Source organism: Ursus americanus, chromosome 25 (genome assembly GCF_024610735.1).
Source record: "Ursus americanus isolate L20-20 chromosome 25, mUrsAme1.1.p, whole genome shotgun sequence".
Taxonomy (NCBI): domain Eukaryota; kingdom Metazoa; phylum Chordata; class Mammalia; order Carnivora; family Ursidae; genus Ursus; species Ursus americanus.
The window spans coordinates 45,826,981-45,843,747 of record NC_142151.1 but is presented as its reverse complement, the minus strand read 5'-3'; the positions used below and the strand labels follow the sequence as shown (position 1 = coordinate 45,843,747).

At 35.0% G+C, this 16,767-nt stretch overlaps 1 protein-coding gene across 1 annotated transcript; it reads left to right on the top strand.

The window, feature by feature from the left end:
- The first annotated feature begins 7,700 nt into the window (after positions 1–7,700).
- Positions 7,701–9,421, top strand: LOC123797161 (olfactory receptor 6C6-like). The gene is made up of 2 exons (XM_045804924.2): positions 7,701–8,617; positions 9,391–9,421. Exons 1-2 carry the CDS (start codon positions 7,701–7,703, stop codon positions 9,419–9,421), a joined length of 948 nt encoding a protein of 315 aa, XP_045660880.2.
- The last annotated feature ends 7,346 nt before the right edge of the window (positions 9,422–16,767 follow it).

Sequence of the window (16,767 nt, the reverse complement as noted above, 5' to 3'; positions counted from 1 at the left end):
AAGGACAGAGACTTGGCTCTCCGCTGTCTTCCATGCTCTCCCACCACTGAGCCACTGATTTTTAAAATTTCAGGCTTTGTGTCCCCCAGGTTGAAAGAACTAATGATATTTGGTCCTTCTGGTTTTCAGAGCCATGTGGTGTTTTTTTCCTCCTCTGTAAGGCTCCCAAGTGTGATAGTCTATTTCTTTCCTTTCTCCCCACCTGTGGGTCCCAGGGTCTGTTTAATTGCCCACCTGTCTTTGCCCTTTCTCCTCTCTTCCATGTGGCCTCTTCTCTACCTTTAGTTGTGGAGTTTATTCTGCCAGACTTGGGTCCTTCTGCATCACTTACATGATGTCAGTGTTACCTAGTTGTGTTCATGGGATGAGGTTGAGCTTAGAATCCTTCTGTTCTGCACTTCCAGCTTCTTGAGCCACATCCTCTTAATGAAATGTCTTCCCTAGTCTAGGTAATTTCTCCTTCTTGATATCAAATCAAATCAATGTCAGAACATCTCATACATACAATGTTTTGTGAACTCTTTATTATTTATATTATCTTGCCTTTCTACACTGTATTTAAACCAATTCATTGACAATTATTTCCTATTGTCACATTAACTCGTTGAACACATCAATTAGTGGTTTAACCCATATATAAAATTGCTTTTCAGTTATTTAAATTTTCATTTCAATAGGTCCTATGTTTCCAAACCTTTTTCTTCAATAGTCTCTTATCCCTACAGAAAAGTGCCTTAGTCTCTTTTATTGCTTTAAAGTAGTATGAGTTCTTTAAAAAACTTTGTGTGATTCACTTCTATAATTTTCGAGTCTATTCAGTAGTTTATTATTTCTTCTTGTGATTACTTGTGTTGTCCTGCCATGCACATATTATGAGATATTTTATTGTGAAGTCACATTTCTTAGAGTGACACCTGTAGGTATATTTGAGTTCTACTAGGAGGATTAGAATTTGTAGCTGCTGTGTATTTAGGTGCTAATCCCTGGGATCTTTGTGAAGTAAATTTTGAGCTGGTGGTATTCAAATGCTGGGGGAGTATGCAATCTACTTGCAAATATGTCTAAGTGGAGGGATGAGAATAAAAATTCTAAAGGAAGGTATTTTTCTTATTCCAGTCATATTCAATCAAGGAGGCAAGTGTCCACACTTATCTTTCCTTGGTGAAGATTTTTATTTCTTATTTGTGTTTTTAGAAAGATAGCTTTTCCTGGTTCAGGCTCAGTATGTCTACAAACCACACAACGATCCGCTGTGCATGGAAACTAAACTGTCTTGTTAGTCTGTTCTATGAAGTCCAGCTTAAATCCAGTACCTGGGCTAATACTTGTTTTCTCTCTCTTACCTGCGATGAGCTGTTTGAGGATTTGTTCACCCTTCCTTCCTTTCTAGACATTGCAGATTTTACTTACTTTTCCACGAGCTCAGCCACTCATCTTTTCATTTTCTTTTTAAATTTGTGTCAGAATCTGTAGGCTTTTCGTACCAGAAAGCTCCTTCAAGGACATCTGACTGCCATTTAGTAGGAAGTGCAAGCTCTTCTTTATGTTCCCAAGGCTTGACGTTTATTACTATTATTTTACTATAACTAGGTATGTATTGCCTTTTATTTTACTGGACATTGTATTAGTTTTCTGTGGATACTCTATCAAATTATGACAAAGTGGATAACAATGAAAACTCATTCTTTCACAATTCTGGAGGCCTGAAATCTGAAGTCAGTTTCACTGGGCCAAAATCAATGTGTCAGCAGTGCTGGGCTTCTTCCAGAGGCACTAGGGAGGCTCCATTCCTTGCCTCTACCTACTTCTAGAGGCTACTGGCTTTCTCTGGTTTGCAGTCACATTATCCAATCTCTGCGTCTGTGTTTAGATTGCCTTCTCTGGTGTCTGGGTCAAATATCTCTCTGCCTCTCTTTTAATAAGGACACGTGTAGTTACCTTTAAACGCCACTTGGTTAATCAAGGATAATCTCTCTATTCCAATGTAAGATCTTTAACTTAAACATATTGGCAAAGACTTTTTTTTGGCAAACACTTTTTATTTTTTTAGCATTTTGAAAATTGGGTAATACATGTAGGTTCCAGGGATTAGGTCTCATTATTTTCAGGAACCATTATCAGTCTACCACTTTCAGCTACATTATCATCACTATCTCCTCACGAGCAGATTTATTATTCTCATTTGTCTGGTTACTTATGTTTATGAGTATGCTGGGAGGGAGTTGATTAATTTGGTAACCAGGATCATGGACAGAAGTAAAGTTCAAAATTCTTATAATCATTTTTCTTAGAGGTCAATTATTCAAAAATAATATATTCTGATTCATAGTATTAAATTTGTTTATGTAATTCTACAAGTTTGATTCTTTAGTTTTAATTTTTTTTTAAGATTTTATTTATCCATTTGACAGAGAGACAGCCAGTGAGAGAGGGAACACAAGCAGGGGGAGTGGGAGAGAAAGAAGCAGGCTCCCAGCAGAAGAGCCTGACGTGGGGCTCGATCCCAGAACTCCAGGATCACGCCCTGAGCCGAAGGCAGACGCTTAACGACTGAGCCACCCAGGTGCCCCTGATTCTTTAGTTTTATATTCCATAGCTTGATAATTAAATTGACAAATTATAGTATGTATTGACTACTACTAAGTGCTATGCACAGTACAAATATTATCTCATCAAAGTTAAAACAACTCTGTAAGAGAAAAATGCTCTTACTATTTCCTTTTAGCCAAATAGGGAAAAAATGCTTTAATCATCAATTAACTTCACTGCTACAGTAGAGCTAGTAGTTTGGAGCTGGGATTGAAAATGAAGATTTTCAAATTGCCTATTTATGGCTGTCATATTGTTTCATATTTTCTTGAAAACTAATAGTTATTTAGTGGCATTTATTTATCATTTTTTTTGCAAATTCTAAATAGATTATGTGAAATTAGACAAATGTATGACTGTGAGAAAACAGGGAGGTTGTTTTCACATGAGTAGAGGGAATTCTTTTTCAGGGGTACCTGTAGCCCAATGAATCAGATGTAAAATAAGACAAAACAAACAAAGAAACAAAACAACAACAAAAAATAAACTTCACCAAACCAAATTAATATGTTAAGGATATAGTTTATTTCCTTTTAATAAAAAAAATCAATATTAGAGTTTATCTGACAAACTAGAATACTTTTTTTAATAATATTTTTTATTATATTATGTTAGTCACCATACAGTGCATCCTTAGTTTTTGTAGAATACTTTCATTACAATATATTGTGTTCAAAGTTATTAGAGAATAGTTATTTAAAACCCGATACCTGGTACACTGATTAATGTAGGAAAAAAGGGAGTGTATTGACATTGGATACGAATCTGTTCCAGTCAAGTAGATTATGTACTTGGAGTTTACAAGCTTGTCATAAAAACGAGTTGGTCGTTGAGGGAATATTCAGAAGACGGTAAAGTGGGAAGCACTCAGATTCTGTCTCCCCACCTAGACAACATTTTCACTGGCAGTATCTGTCTGATGGACTCAATTTAGAACTCTAGAGTCTTGTGAAGGCTTGTAACTTCCAGAGGAAGCCTGGGATGTTAAATTACTGTAAATTTTGGTAATTTTAGATCTTACACAGTAGCAGCAACCCATCCCATGACCACCAAGTGAGGAACTGAATATTTAATTTTTAATTTAATATTTATTACATTAAATTTAAATGTACACATCCACATGTGGCCTGTGGCTATCATATAGGACAGCACACATCTAAGTAATCTTATTAATAGCCCAATAAAAAAAGGGGTAAGTCACATCCAAATATATTTGCTAGATTACTGAGATAGAATTTAACTACAAAAAGGACACCTTTTGGGCGGTATATAGTTTAATGACCTCTGACAAACATAGTGTCAGGAAACCACCACTGTAATCAAGATATAAAGTACTTCCAATATTTAAGTGTTTTCTCGCACCACCTTTGTAGTCTATATTGTCCTCTCACCATTAGCTCCTCAAACCATTGGTCATACTTCTACCATTATAGTTCAGGGTTTTTCAGAATTGTAGAAATAGTATCAGCATATGTAGATCTTGTAACTGGCTTCGTTCCCTTAGTATATTTCAAAGATTCAATTGTGTTTTATTTTTTTGTATTTGAATAATTTATTGCATTGTATATATATGCTACAATTTTTTACACTATTTACCAGGAAAGGGACATTGAATCAGCTCCAGATTTGGGCATTAACATAAAATGTATTTAATAGCTAAATTTCAGTTCCCTCGAAGGATCAAAATAATTTCATCAAACATCCAACCTAGGTCTCAACCTTTTAATATGATAAAATATTATGCTTAATTGTTACCTGTAAATAAATGCACTACCGGGTGTCAGAGTGTAAAAGGGTTTACGGTAAAGTCTAAAACTGCTTCTGTTGCTAATGGGAAGCAAGGCAGTGTCTTGGGCTTGTATAAACCAGCTTGGGATTTCTCGGTGTTGCCCCACGATGGTGAACTGCTAACAATCCTGTTAAGTATTTCATCCATTATTCTAAATCGTTTATGATACTCCTCTGGGATACATTCACTTCAGCTTTTGTTAACGGTATATTACAGTGGTGTCTTTTACTGCCAGTCATTAGTACTTTTGGAAGTCTGATCCCCAAAGAAAAGTTTTTTTTCCCCTTTGTTTTGTTTCAATAGAATCCTTAAGTCTCTAGAAAGGGGAAAATGTTAAAACTGCAGCATTTCATAAATGGATAGAGAGCAATATGAAATCTCTCTTGGAACTGTTGCTTGACTTTCATCAGATGATGCCCTGAGTTTTTTCAGTCGCCTCACCTTATTTTATTTTAAAGTATAACTACCTATTTTGAGGTTTTGAAGGACAGCAACTGTAACAGCAAACTTTCACAAAATGCAGCTCATCTGGAAGAGAAGATGGATATCCATTAAAACTATTAATACTTGAGTTCCGAACGTCAAAGTGAGTATGAATTTGAGGGTTGTGGAAAGTCTTTGCAGAAACACTGTATGTATGGGGTCCCTCCAACAAAAATCATTAATAAGAGATATCCAGGTTAGATAATAAAATATGATAGAGTGAAATCATGATTAATCATGTTAACATACATCTCTGCCGTGTACACATAAGGGGACACTAGATACAGTAGATCCAGGACGGTGAGACAACTATAATTTTAACTTGACTTCAAAATCTGAACTTCAGTCAAATGCACAAGTGTAATTCAGGGAGCTGAACTTTACTACTAAATTTTCGGTTTATGATTTTTTTTAATGATACAGTCATTTAACGGTTGTGTTATAACAGATGTTACAATCTATTTTATTCATATATAGTTGCATCTAACTTTCCTTTTCTCTGATTCTTTTTATGAATTAAGTATTGCCCTGGGTAATGCGATGTGGAAAAAATACTGAGCAACTCTTCTCTACAATTTGAAATAGCACAGTTCTAGAACAGTCTGTTGGACCCACATGCTATCAGAGCTTGTATGACTGACTCCTGGAGCATACCTTGTCAAATCAGAAGTAGAACAAAGATGGGAATTATAACAAGGACATAAACATAGTTTTACAATAAACGGTTGTGACCACTTAGTCGCTGAAGACTGCAAGTCTCCAATTGCCATGGAAAATATTAAAGCTCTTCCTTAAAATCTGTTTCAGAAAATGACATTAAGCATGGAACATTTTAGTTTTATTTCCCCCCTAAAAAAATTAATAAACATAAAGCAATTATTTAGAAGCCAAATGCAAAAGAATAAAAATAACGGAGTGCTTTAGCTAACCATTCCCTTTAAAGTCTGCAGGTAATTCATACGATGAAGTAGACCAGCGTGTTTCACATAAAAGGGAAAAATATAACATAGAAATAAGTCGGATTCTTATGCTTAGAAAGGACTGGTAGTAATAGAACGTTGGGGAGGAAAAGTTTTACTGTACTACTGAAGATTCTTTTGGCTGGTTTAAGAATTAAATTGACATGAGACAGATTAGGGGAAAATCTAATTAATTCCGTACGTATGGCGGGACTCCATAAGAATATGAGAATCATAGGCAGTCAGGCAATCGAGGCTTAAATGCCATTCTGAACAAAGAAGAAGGATATGAGGGTCTGGGACTTTGAAAAACAGGACAACAATTCAAAGGAAAATGAAAAAGAGTAAACCTTTGAGAAGCAAAGGTTTGCTGGGCCACCCAGAAACAATGGGACTTACAGAAGAATTTTAAGAAGCAGACTTTGCGAAGTTCCTCCCTTTCTATCAAACCTACTTCATATTACACTGTAGTTGTCATCCACAGTGATAGCGGCTTTTTGCATCAGGTCCTTTATCTAAATTCTTTTAGACATTTGAGGAGGAGGTGAAAAGAAAAACATTCTGAGTCTTCCATTTCTCAAAAATAATCAGCTTAAATTCATCCTCATGCCAAAGAGACTCATTTTGGGGTGGCAGATTTTACTTCCCTATAATAATTTCTGTTGTATTCAATAATTTTACAAAGAATATTGGGAAAGTTAAAAAAAAAGTTACCCAAATTATGTAGACAAATTTAGGAATACACCTCAAAAAGCTGAATTGAAAAGAAATACAGAATAATTTTTCTTAAAAATATGTTGTCTGTTTTTGTCATGTTTTGTTTTGATATAATTGTTATATATACTGAAACAACTGTCCTTTTACGAATAGCAAAGCTGTTCAAAAAATAGATAATAATAATTATGTACACTGAGTACAGAAAAAAATTTCACTTTACCGGATTAATGGGAATCACCCTGCTTTAGTCATTAACTATCACAGGAATTGTAATATAAACGTAAATTCTTGTTTTGAAAATCCCCCTGATGCACATTCTGAAACACAGAATAACTTAGGATATTTGCACAGGTAGAATAAAAATGATAGAAAAAATACATTTAAAATAACACATATTCCTTCAATTAAAACTTATTTATTTATTTTAGAGAGAGAGTGAGAATGGGGGAAGGGGCAGGGGGAGAAGGAGATTATCTCAAGCAGACTTCCTGCTGAGCACAGAGCCTGACCCAGGGTTTGATGTCATCATGATCCTGAGATCATGACCTGAGCCAAACTCAAGAGTCTGATGCTTAACCAACTGAGCCACCCAGGTGCCCCTAAGGTGACTCACATTCTTTTATTTAGATTATGCATGCAGAGTTGGGTCCACTCGGGAGGAATGGGTAAAAATGCTTATTAACCAAAGAAAATATTCAAGTTCTAGAGAAAACATTGTGAGAAATACTATAAAAAAGAGAACTAACGATTGGTAAAGAATTTAGAGTTGTCTTTAGCATGTAATTATGTGTACAAACTTTCAGACTGGAGAAATCATTTGCAAACGGATAAATTAGAGAATATACACCTTTTTCTGCTTTAGGTAAATATGCAAGTATTTGGGTTAATATATATATTTAGTTAAAATACGTATTTAGTATATATATTTATTTAGCACATATATTTACATATTATTATTAAATTATATAAAATTTATATATCTTTAAGTTAATTATATACACTTAGACTTATTTATATTTGTTTAAGTTTTATATATACTTATATTCATAGGTTAATTTTTTATAGGTTAATTTCTATCACTCTACATTATATTATAGTCATACATACGTTCAACTTTTGTTCTTCTTTTCTTAAGTGTATATGATAAAGCTCATAAAAGAGAAATGAAAAACCAATCAATGGAAATGGAGTTCATTCTGCTAGGACTGACAGATGACCCACAATTGCAAATTGTGATTTTCGTGTTTCTCTTTCTTAATTACACGTTGAGCCTCATGGGGAACTTAATCATTATCCTCCTCACTCTGCTGGATCCTCGCCTCAAGACACCAATGTATTTCTTTCTCCGTAATTTCTCCTTTTTAGAAATCATATTCACAACAGTATGTATTCCCAGATACTTGAAAACCATCGTGACTAGAGAAAAAACCATCTCATATAATAATTGTGCAGCTCAATTATTTTTTACTCTTTTACTGGGAGTTACAGAGTTTTACCTTCTGGCTGCCATGTCCTATGACCGCTATGCTGCCATCTGTAAACCCCTGCATTACCCAATTATTATGAACAGCAGAGTGTGCTATCAGCTTGTACTTTCCTCTTGGCTAACGGGATTCCTGATCATCTTTCCTCCATTGCTCATGGGACTCCAGCTGGATTTCTGTGCTTCCAGAATAATTGATCACTTTATGTGTGAAACGTCTCCTATCCTGCAGATATCCTGCACAGATACACATGTCATAGAATTGATGTCTTTTATCCTTGCTGTGGTGACACTTGCGGTCACATTGGTGTTAGTGATTCTCTCCTACACTTGCATTGTGAAGACCATTATGAAATTCCCTTCTGCACAGCAAAGGACCAAAGCTTTTTCCACCTGTTCTTCCCATATGATTGTTGTCTCCATGACTTATGGAAGCTGCATCTTTATATATATTAAACCATCTGCCAAGGAAAGGGTGAGTGCATCCAAAGGCGTAGCTTTGCTGTATACCTCCATTGTCCCTTTACTAAATCCCTTCATTTATACGCTAAGGAACCAGCAGGTGAAAGAAGTTTTCTGGGATATGTTACAAAAGATGTGTTTTTCAAAAAAACAATCGTAATAAATACTACAAATCACAAACTTGCAATAAAAACAAAAAAAGTTTCATTCATTTCTTCTGATCATGTTTTTCTATGTCATTACTTATGTCATATAGGACAGTCTCTAGAAGAATCTTGCTGTTCAGTCCCATGCTTAGTTTTTATTCCTCCAAATGAAAACACCCTGCTACAATAACTTACTCTCTCAAGTCTGTACTGCAAGCCTTAAATAACATTTCTTTATTGTATAGAAGCTTCTAGAAACCATGACTTTAAATAAAACATGCCTTTTATAAGTATAATTTGCTGTATGAAATTTGCTAATTAATTGAACATACATAGTGTATCTTTCTTATTGCAGACATTTCAAGGGGCTCAATCCTTAACTTTAAGAAGATTGCATTGGTTAAAGGTGACTGACATATAACTCCAGTATTGATATATAGTGTATAATTAGTGTTGTAATGAAGGGATATTAAAATATCATGGGGCATATCTGTGGCTTCTAAGTAATTATGGAGATGTGAGATGACTTTAGGGGATAGTGATAATTATATTGAGGCTGAAAGTATACATCAGGAAAGAAGACTTTGGTCTCAATATATGCTAATAACAGAGAGGTATTAGATAACCACATGCATTTGGAGACTTAGGATACCTCATGCTTAAAACAGGATTTTTGAGATACTCAGCCTGGGTTCCGTAAAGGTTTCCTTACAAATGCAACGTGGAATACTGCACAGAATACATGAAATTTTTGCACCTCAGAATTTCCGTATATAAAGGAGGAGTAATTTAACCCACATCTCATAGTTCCTTAAATATATGCTATTAGAACTCTTTGGCACTCAGTAGAAGATATTGTCGATATTGAACAATTCAAGAATGCAGTGTTACTCGTTCATACTATGCTGTTATAAAGGTAGAGGGAATAAGCCTAGAGAAGTTAAAAGGACTCGTATACCAGAATTGTATTTTAGACTTAAACCTGGTATTTTAGTGATTTTGAACCGTTTGTATAAGCATCACCTTGTTAGTCTTCTAGACGTATAAATGCCCCTTTCATTCCTATATCTGGAATATAACCAATATACCCTATGTTACCCATCTGTTATCTAAAATTATTATGAAATAAATTCAGTATTTTCCATAGCAACATAGTGTCAATTAAATCGTTACGTGATATAAGGTTTACTTGCCAAAGTCTTTCTCTCAATTCCAGTTTGTTTTCTACCTAACAAAATTATGTTAATTAATTCTGACCTGAAGAAAAGATGCACAGACTCTTTTCCTTTGGCAACAATAGTGTGCCTCTCCATATTCAAAGATTCAGCAAACTTCCAGCCAGGAACGCTACATTTCCTGTGTGTATCCGCCCTTAATTTTGGCTTAGGGAAGCGATAGAACCATATCTTTCATCTATCTCACTCCTTTTGCTCATGGTAATTAGGTTAATACTTCCATCTGTTTATAAACTCTGTATAAATGCATCTGACCTCAACTGTTGGTGACTGTTTTTAGAATCTGATATGCAAAAAAAACTTTGGTTTTGGCATTTCTAGAGCAATACATCACAACAGGGAACTCTCATTTGGCTTTAAATTGACAAGCTGATTTTATTTATTACTGAAAGTGTGATTAGTATTACTTTCATTCAGTGATTCTGAGAATCTTCTAAGACCATTAAAAATATTGTTTTTAAGGCTCTACTGTTATAATTCTATTTTCCATTTTTTTCTGAAAGCTTCAGAATTAGGAAGGTCAACACTTCTGAGCACAAGATTATTGTTTCAATCATCAAATGAGTAAACTTATTTGATCCATTCTAATCACTAGTAAGGGTCACACTATTCCAAGAGTTTAACTACAGAGATCTTTAAGAAGTGTGCCCAGAGTCTGTGAAGTACTAGTCCAAAGATAAACATTTGCTCAAGGAACCAGAAAAAAAATCTGATTGCACCCACGCCAGTATAAAAGAGCTGTGCTGCACAGCTGTTGCAAGAAATGGTCTGATTGATGCGGGCAGACAGGGTCTGAGGACCCAGTGGAGGGTCACACGGGACCAAGCAAGGAGGTCCTTGGCTTCACACTGGGTAGAAAGCAAATGTGAGCCAGAGCAAGTAGAATCAGAGCTTATTGACTAGCGTAAGTGAGAGATAGCAGACGGAGTGTCTGGGAGCCTTGGAAGGAAAAGGAGAATGAGTCTCTTGGTTGTTTTTTGGGACCAGGGGTTTATATTAGAAAACGGTCTAAGGTGCATGTTTCTCCAGGAGTCCAGGGAAAAGTGAGTATCAGGTGAACAATAGGTATTGTTCTATAAATTACCAAAGGTAAGGGTATGGATGCTGGTGGCAGCAGAAGTTCGTTTGAAGCTAATGTCCTGGAACCTGTCTGGAATCTGTCTCTTCTTAGGAAAAAACTCAGAGAATGATGAACTTTCTTGCTTCCCCTCTGAGGTGGGAACATAGCATCTCTGGCTTGTTCAGAGGTGATGTATGGAACACGTGTAAACGGGGCCTCGCAGAGAAGAGCAGAGATGGGGCCTTTCTGAAATGGAGTCCCTTCAGCTTTCCTACTTCCTTATCCCCTGTTGCCATGCTGACAAGAAATTTGGGGATGCAGATAGTGGTGAATGAGATTTCTAAAAACGAGAAATTTTGGAGGAAGAAATATGTGATTGTCTTTGGATGAGAGACCAGTGGGGTGAGGGTGATTATGGCTGGATTCCCAGTGACACTCACATGTGGGTAAAGACAAAAACAAAGAGAAGAAAAGGGGCCACCTGTAATTGTGGATCATTGCGCAGCCCAAGAAGAAGAAAAGGGGTCACTGTTCTGTGGTTTCTCACAGCTGACTTCTATGAAGAAGGAGGAAAAAGGGGAGAAGAGGAAAATATAAAAGAATTATAGAGGAAAGGTTATAGAGATACCTGCTCTCTTCATATCCTCATAAACACATTGCTATGGACACCCAACCTCCTTTAATATTCTGTTAGTCAGCGGTAATATCCTCTCAAAATTCACTCATAATTTTTAGTCAAAATTTCACTAAGTCTATCCAACTCTCTGAATTTGTTTTCTTTTAATCTTAGTTTTACAAAAGCATAACACATGGCATTAATAGAGTCACATAAAAAAAGAAAGAAAGAAACCAAAAAAGCCTATATTTGGGGGCGCCTGGGTGGCTCAGATGGTTTAACATTTGCCTTGGGCTCAGGTCATGATCCCAGCGTCCTGGGATCGAGTCCCACATCGGGATCCCCGCTCAGCGGGGAGCGTGCTTCCTCTCCCTCTACTTTTCCCCCTGCTTGTGTTCTCTTTCTCTGTCAAAAAAATAAATAAAATCTTTTTTAAAAGCCTATATTTCTCTATTACTCTTTGTGATAGCATTTGCTGTTCCGTAAGTCAGATTTCAGTGGACTCTTTACCTTGTAACATAACACAAAGTTTACGTAAACATCTCTAGCCCACACACAACACATACATCAGTGCCAAACCGTTTTCCGTAGTGACTGCACAATTTTATGTTCTCACTAACAATATAAAAGCATTCCAATTACTCTACATCCACATTTTAAAAATTAGAGCCATCCTAGTGGGTTTGAAGTGGTATATCATGGTACTGATTTGCATTTCCATAATGCCTAGTGATATTGAGCGCCATTACATGTGTTTGTTGGACACTTCAAGAAATTTGTATTCAAATCCTTGCACATTTTTTTAAAGATTTGTTTATGTAGTTGGGAGAGAGAGTGTGTGTGTACACCTGCACACACAAATGTGCGAGTTGGGGGAGGGTTAGAGGAAAGGAATCTTCCAGCAGACTCCTCACTGAGTGTAGAGCCTGACACAGGGCTGATCCTAGGACCCATGCGATCATGCCCCAAGCAGAAACCAAGAGTCATTTGCTTAAACAACCGAGTCACTCAGGAGCGCCCAAATCCTTGCACATTTTTAATTGGGTTATTCCTTTATGTTGTTGCTGATTTTTAATAGTTCTTTTTTCCGAAATATTCTGGATACTAGAACCTTATAAGATATACAATGTGAAAATCTTTTCTCCCTTCCTGGAGATTGTATTTTCACTTCTTGATAATGTCCTTAGATGAACAAAAGTATTCAATTTTGATGCAGCCCAATTTAATCCTTTTGTTGCTCATACCATATCTAAAAATCCGTTGCCAAATTCAAATCCAAGGTCATATATCCACCCTTGTTAAAAGACTTGGATAGTTTGCTTTTACATCTAAGTCATAGATGTACTTTGGGGTGATTTTTGTATAGTGTGGGGTAGGGGTCTAATTTTATTCTTTCACATGTGATTATCTCATTATGCCAGCACTGTTTGTTAAAAAGGCTATTCTTTCTCCATTGATACCCTAGTGATCTTGATACCCTAGTGAAAATTAGTGATAGATGTATAGGCTTATTTCTGGACTCTTCACTTTATTCCATGTTTCTATATATCTGTCCAGTGCCAATATCACAATTTTTGATCACTGTGGCTTCAGAGTGTGCTTCAATATTGGGAAATGTGAGTCTTCTCACTCTTTCCTTCTTTTTCAGGATGGTTTTGGATATTCAGGTTTCCTTGCAATTCTATTTGAATCTGGGAATCAGCTTTTCCAATTTCTTTTTTGTTTTCCATTTTTGAAAAAAGTACTGCTATTGGAATTTGACAGAGATTGAACTAAATCTGTAAATTGTTTTGGGTGGTATCTTAATAGCATTCTGTCTAAGAAACTATGAACATAGAATGCCTGATTCTATCTGTTTTAGAAGGTAATTAATTATTAAGTGAATTTTTAACAGATATAAACCCTTTTGGATTACTCTTATGTAAGTTTTGGCAAATTTTTCTTTCAAAGAATGGTCACTTTCACTTAGGTTATCAAATTTGTGGTCACAGAATTGTTCATAGGACTTCCTTATTATCCTTTTAATGTCCATATTCTACAGAGAAAGTTTAGGTAGCTGATTATAGATTTTTCTTCTTTTCTAATAGATACATATAATGCTATAAATTTTTCTGTAAGCATTGCTTTCACTGCATCCCACAAACTTTAATAAGGTGTTGCTTCATTTTCATTTATTTAAAAATTTTTAAATTTCTTTCCATTCAGTTTTCCCTCCCTTCCCCTATGGTCTTCCATGCTATTCCACAACTAATGAATCATTGAACACTACATCAAAACTAATGATGTGCTATATGTTGGGTAACTGAACATAATAAAAAAATTAAATAAATAAATAATTTTAAAAAATAAATAAATTTTAAATTTCTCTTGACATTTCTTCTTTGATCCATGTGTTATTTAGAAGTGTTATTTAATCTATACATAATTTAGGATTTCTCATTCATCCTTTTTACTGATTTCTAGTTTAATACCATATGGTTTGGGAACTGATATTGTATCAGTTCTATTCTTCAAAATTTTTTAAGTGTCTTTTAAGGCCCAGAATATGATCTGTGTTGGTGAGCTTGGGAAGAAAAGGTATTTAGCTGCTGTTGGCTGAAATAGTCTATTATGTCAGTTATATAGAGCTGGTTGATGGTGTTGTTGAGTTCAGCTATGTCCTTCCCAATTTTATGCCTGCTACATCTGCCCATTTTGGATAGAGTTGTTGAAGTTTCTAACTATGATAGTGGATTCATCTATTTCTCTTTTCAATTCTATATTTTTTCCTCACACTGTTTGAAGCTTTTGTGTATGCATGTTAAGGATTTTATCAGTATGTTTCTAATGTTAAATGGACAGTGCATTTTACAAATAAGCCACTCTTAGTTTTGGTATACTGTCATTTTACATGTTTTTGGATTGAATTTTTATATATTGTTTTAGAATTTCTATATATGTACTCATAAGTAATATTTTCTGAATTTATTTTTTCTTTTAATGCATCGCCTGTGTTTTTGTGTCATGATAATGATGACTTACGGATGAATTGAGTATTTCCTTCTTCAGTGTTTTGGAGAACGTGTGTATAGTTGTTATTTTTAGAAATTTTCGGTATAATTCCTAAGTGAAGCCATCTAAGCCTAGATTGGGGGGGGGGCATTTCTAACTACAAATCATTTACTTTAGCTGCTATAGAGTACTCCGTTTATAAATTTCTCTGGCTGCTTTGGAAGTTTTTGCTTTACAAGGATTTTATCCATTTCATATAAGTGATCTATTTTTGCCAAAAAGTGATTCATAATATCTCATTATTCTTTCCAGATCCGTAGGATCTCTAGTGAAGTCATCTTATCAATCAGTAATTTGTGCCTTCTATTTTTCCCTGATGAATCTAACTAGAGATATCTCAATTATATTTATCTTCTACAGATTTGACTTCTGTCTTCATTGTTTTTTGCTAGTGTTTTCTGTTTTCCGTCTCAGAGAGTTCTTCTTTAGGGATTATACATACAGCATAGTACTGAGCACTTCCTGCTGAAATAAGTAAATATCCAAATACATCAAATGAACTTCGAGCTGTGCCTCAAAGTATGTTAAGAGATGAATCTAGTTCCCACGAACTGAGTACAACTTGATACACGCTGGTAGCACATTTTTCTGGGCATAATGATCAGGTGATGCAGTGGGTTGCAGACCACAATCGAGTAGTTATAGGACATACAAACACACAATTCTGAAGCTCCCAAAAAGATGAAGAAAAAATGATTGAATTATACCAACGCTCTAGGAAAATATTTAGTCTTCAGTCATGGGAGTTATCAGAAATTTAGGAATATAAATCAGCGTGAATGAGATTTTCAAGAGGAAGCAATTTGGACAGAAGGAATGCATTAAAATATTCAGGTAAGGTTTTGGCAGAGTGACATTCTCCATCGTGTTCAACATGGCACCTTAGAAACAGAAAGAGGAAAATAACAATTTGCAGCAATGTCTCATCTGTTTGTCTAATCCAAATGAACTTCATCTCCACTGATCGATTGTTATTTCTCTTCTATGAATCTTATCAAAAGTGCACAATAAAAATGGTTAAACTGAGGGAGGTCGGTGGTGGCTGGGCTAAATGGGTGATGGGTATTAAGGAGGGTACTTGTGATGAGCACTGGGAGTTACATGTAAGTGATGGCTCACTAACTTCTATCCTGGAAACCAATTTTACTCTATATGCTAACTAGAATTGAAATAAAAAATAATTCAGCTAAACTTACTAAACTGTAACGTTATGACAAAGTGAGTTTTTAGAAAATGCTGACACCAAAGAAAGACACTTTTTCAGAATCTATCACGAGCAAGTATTTTTTCCCTGCATTAATGATAGCTAAATCATTTACCAGATCAACTTATGATTATCGTATCCTCAGAGATCTTCTCTTTTTATGAACGTATATAGCTCCTATTTGCCAAAAGTAAATTTACCTGATTATTTTCAGTTTGACTCCTTACTGTATGAATATTTTAAAAAGTCAGGACATGCAAATCATTATACTTATACTTTCTGTTGATATTAAAGAAAAAGAAATGACTAAAGTACATTCTAAATGTCAGTGTCAACTATAACCCAATTCCAAAAGCTTCCTTCAACAACAGATTTTTAAGTCACGTTTTCTAATGCCATACTTTCATATTTAATTTTTAATCCAGGTTCTGAATTTGACTTTTAGAAAAGTCGACACAGAAAAAGCTCATTCATTTATTATTTTGTACCATTATCATACTTTTTGCCAACTCTATCAATCTACCTAGTTACTTATCATTTGATATTAACTTCAGTAAATAAGATGATACTTTTCTAAATCTATACCATGTATGGGAAGAAACACAATTATAGGAAAGCTAAATAGAAGAGAGACAAAATGCTATCCTTAGTTTCATCTTTCAAAATGATACAGGAATGTGCGTGATTAATAATTTATAATTTCTTCAACACATTTACTCATTAAATCATCTGAAGGTGATGTGCATATTAGGATGATTTCCAAACCAAGCTTAGGCATTTGCTGAAGTTATTATGCTGCTCTACCCTTCATGAAGCAGCTATGTTCAATAGTTTTTATGATTCTTAGTATGTTATTTGTCCCACATTTAATAGAAATATTTGCAATTGCTCATAATTCTCTAACACAAACTAAACAACTAGTTTCAATGGAATATACTCAAATGCACAATCTTTTTTTAGTTTTATTTTTTTA

Bases quoted from the DNA above. Each gene is read 5' to 3' on its own strand.
- LOC123797161 (XM_045804924.2), top strand. From the start codon at position 7,701: ATGAAAAACCAATCAATGGAAATGGAGTTCATTCTGCTAGGACTGACA. The intron at 8,618-9,390 runs GTGTTTTTCAAA...TTTGCACCTCAG, and splicing joins TGGGATATGTTACAAAAGAT to AATTTCCGTATATAAAGGAG.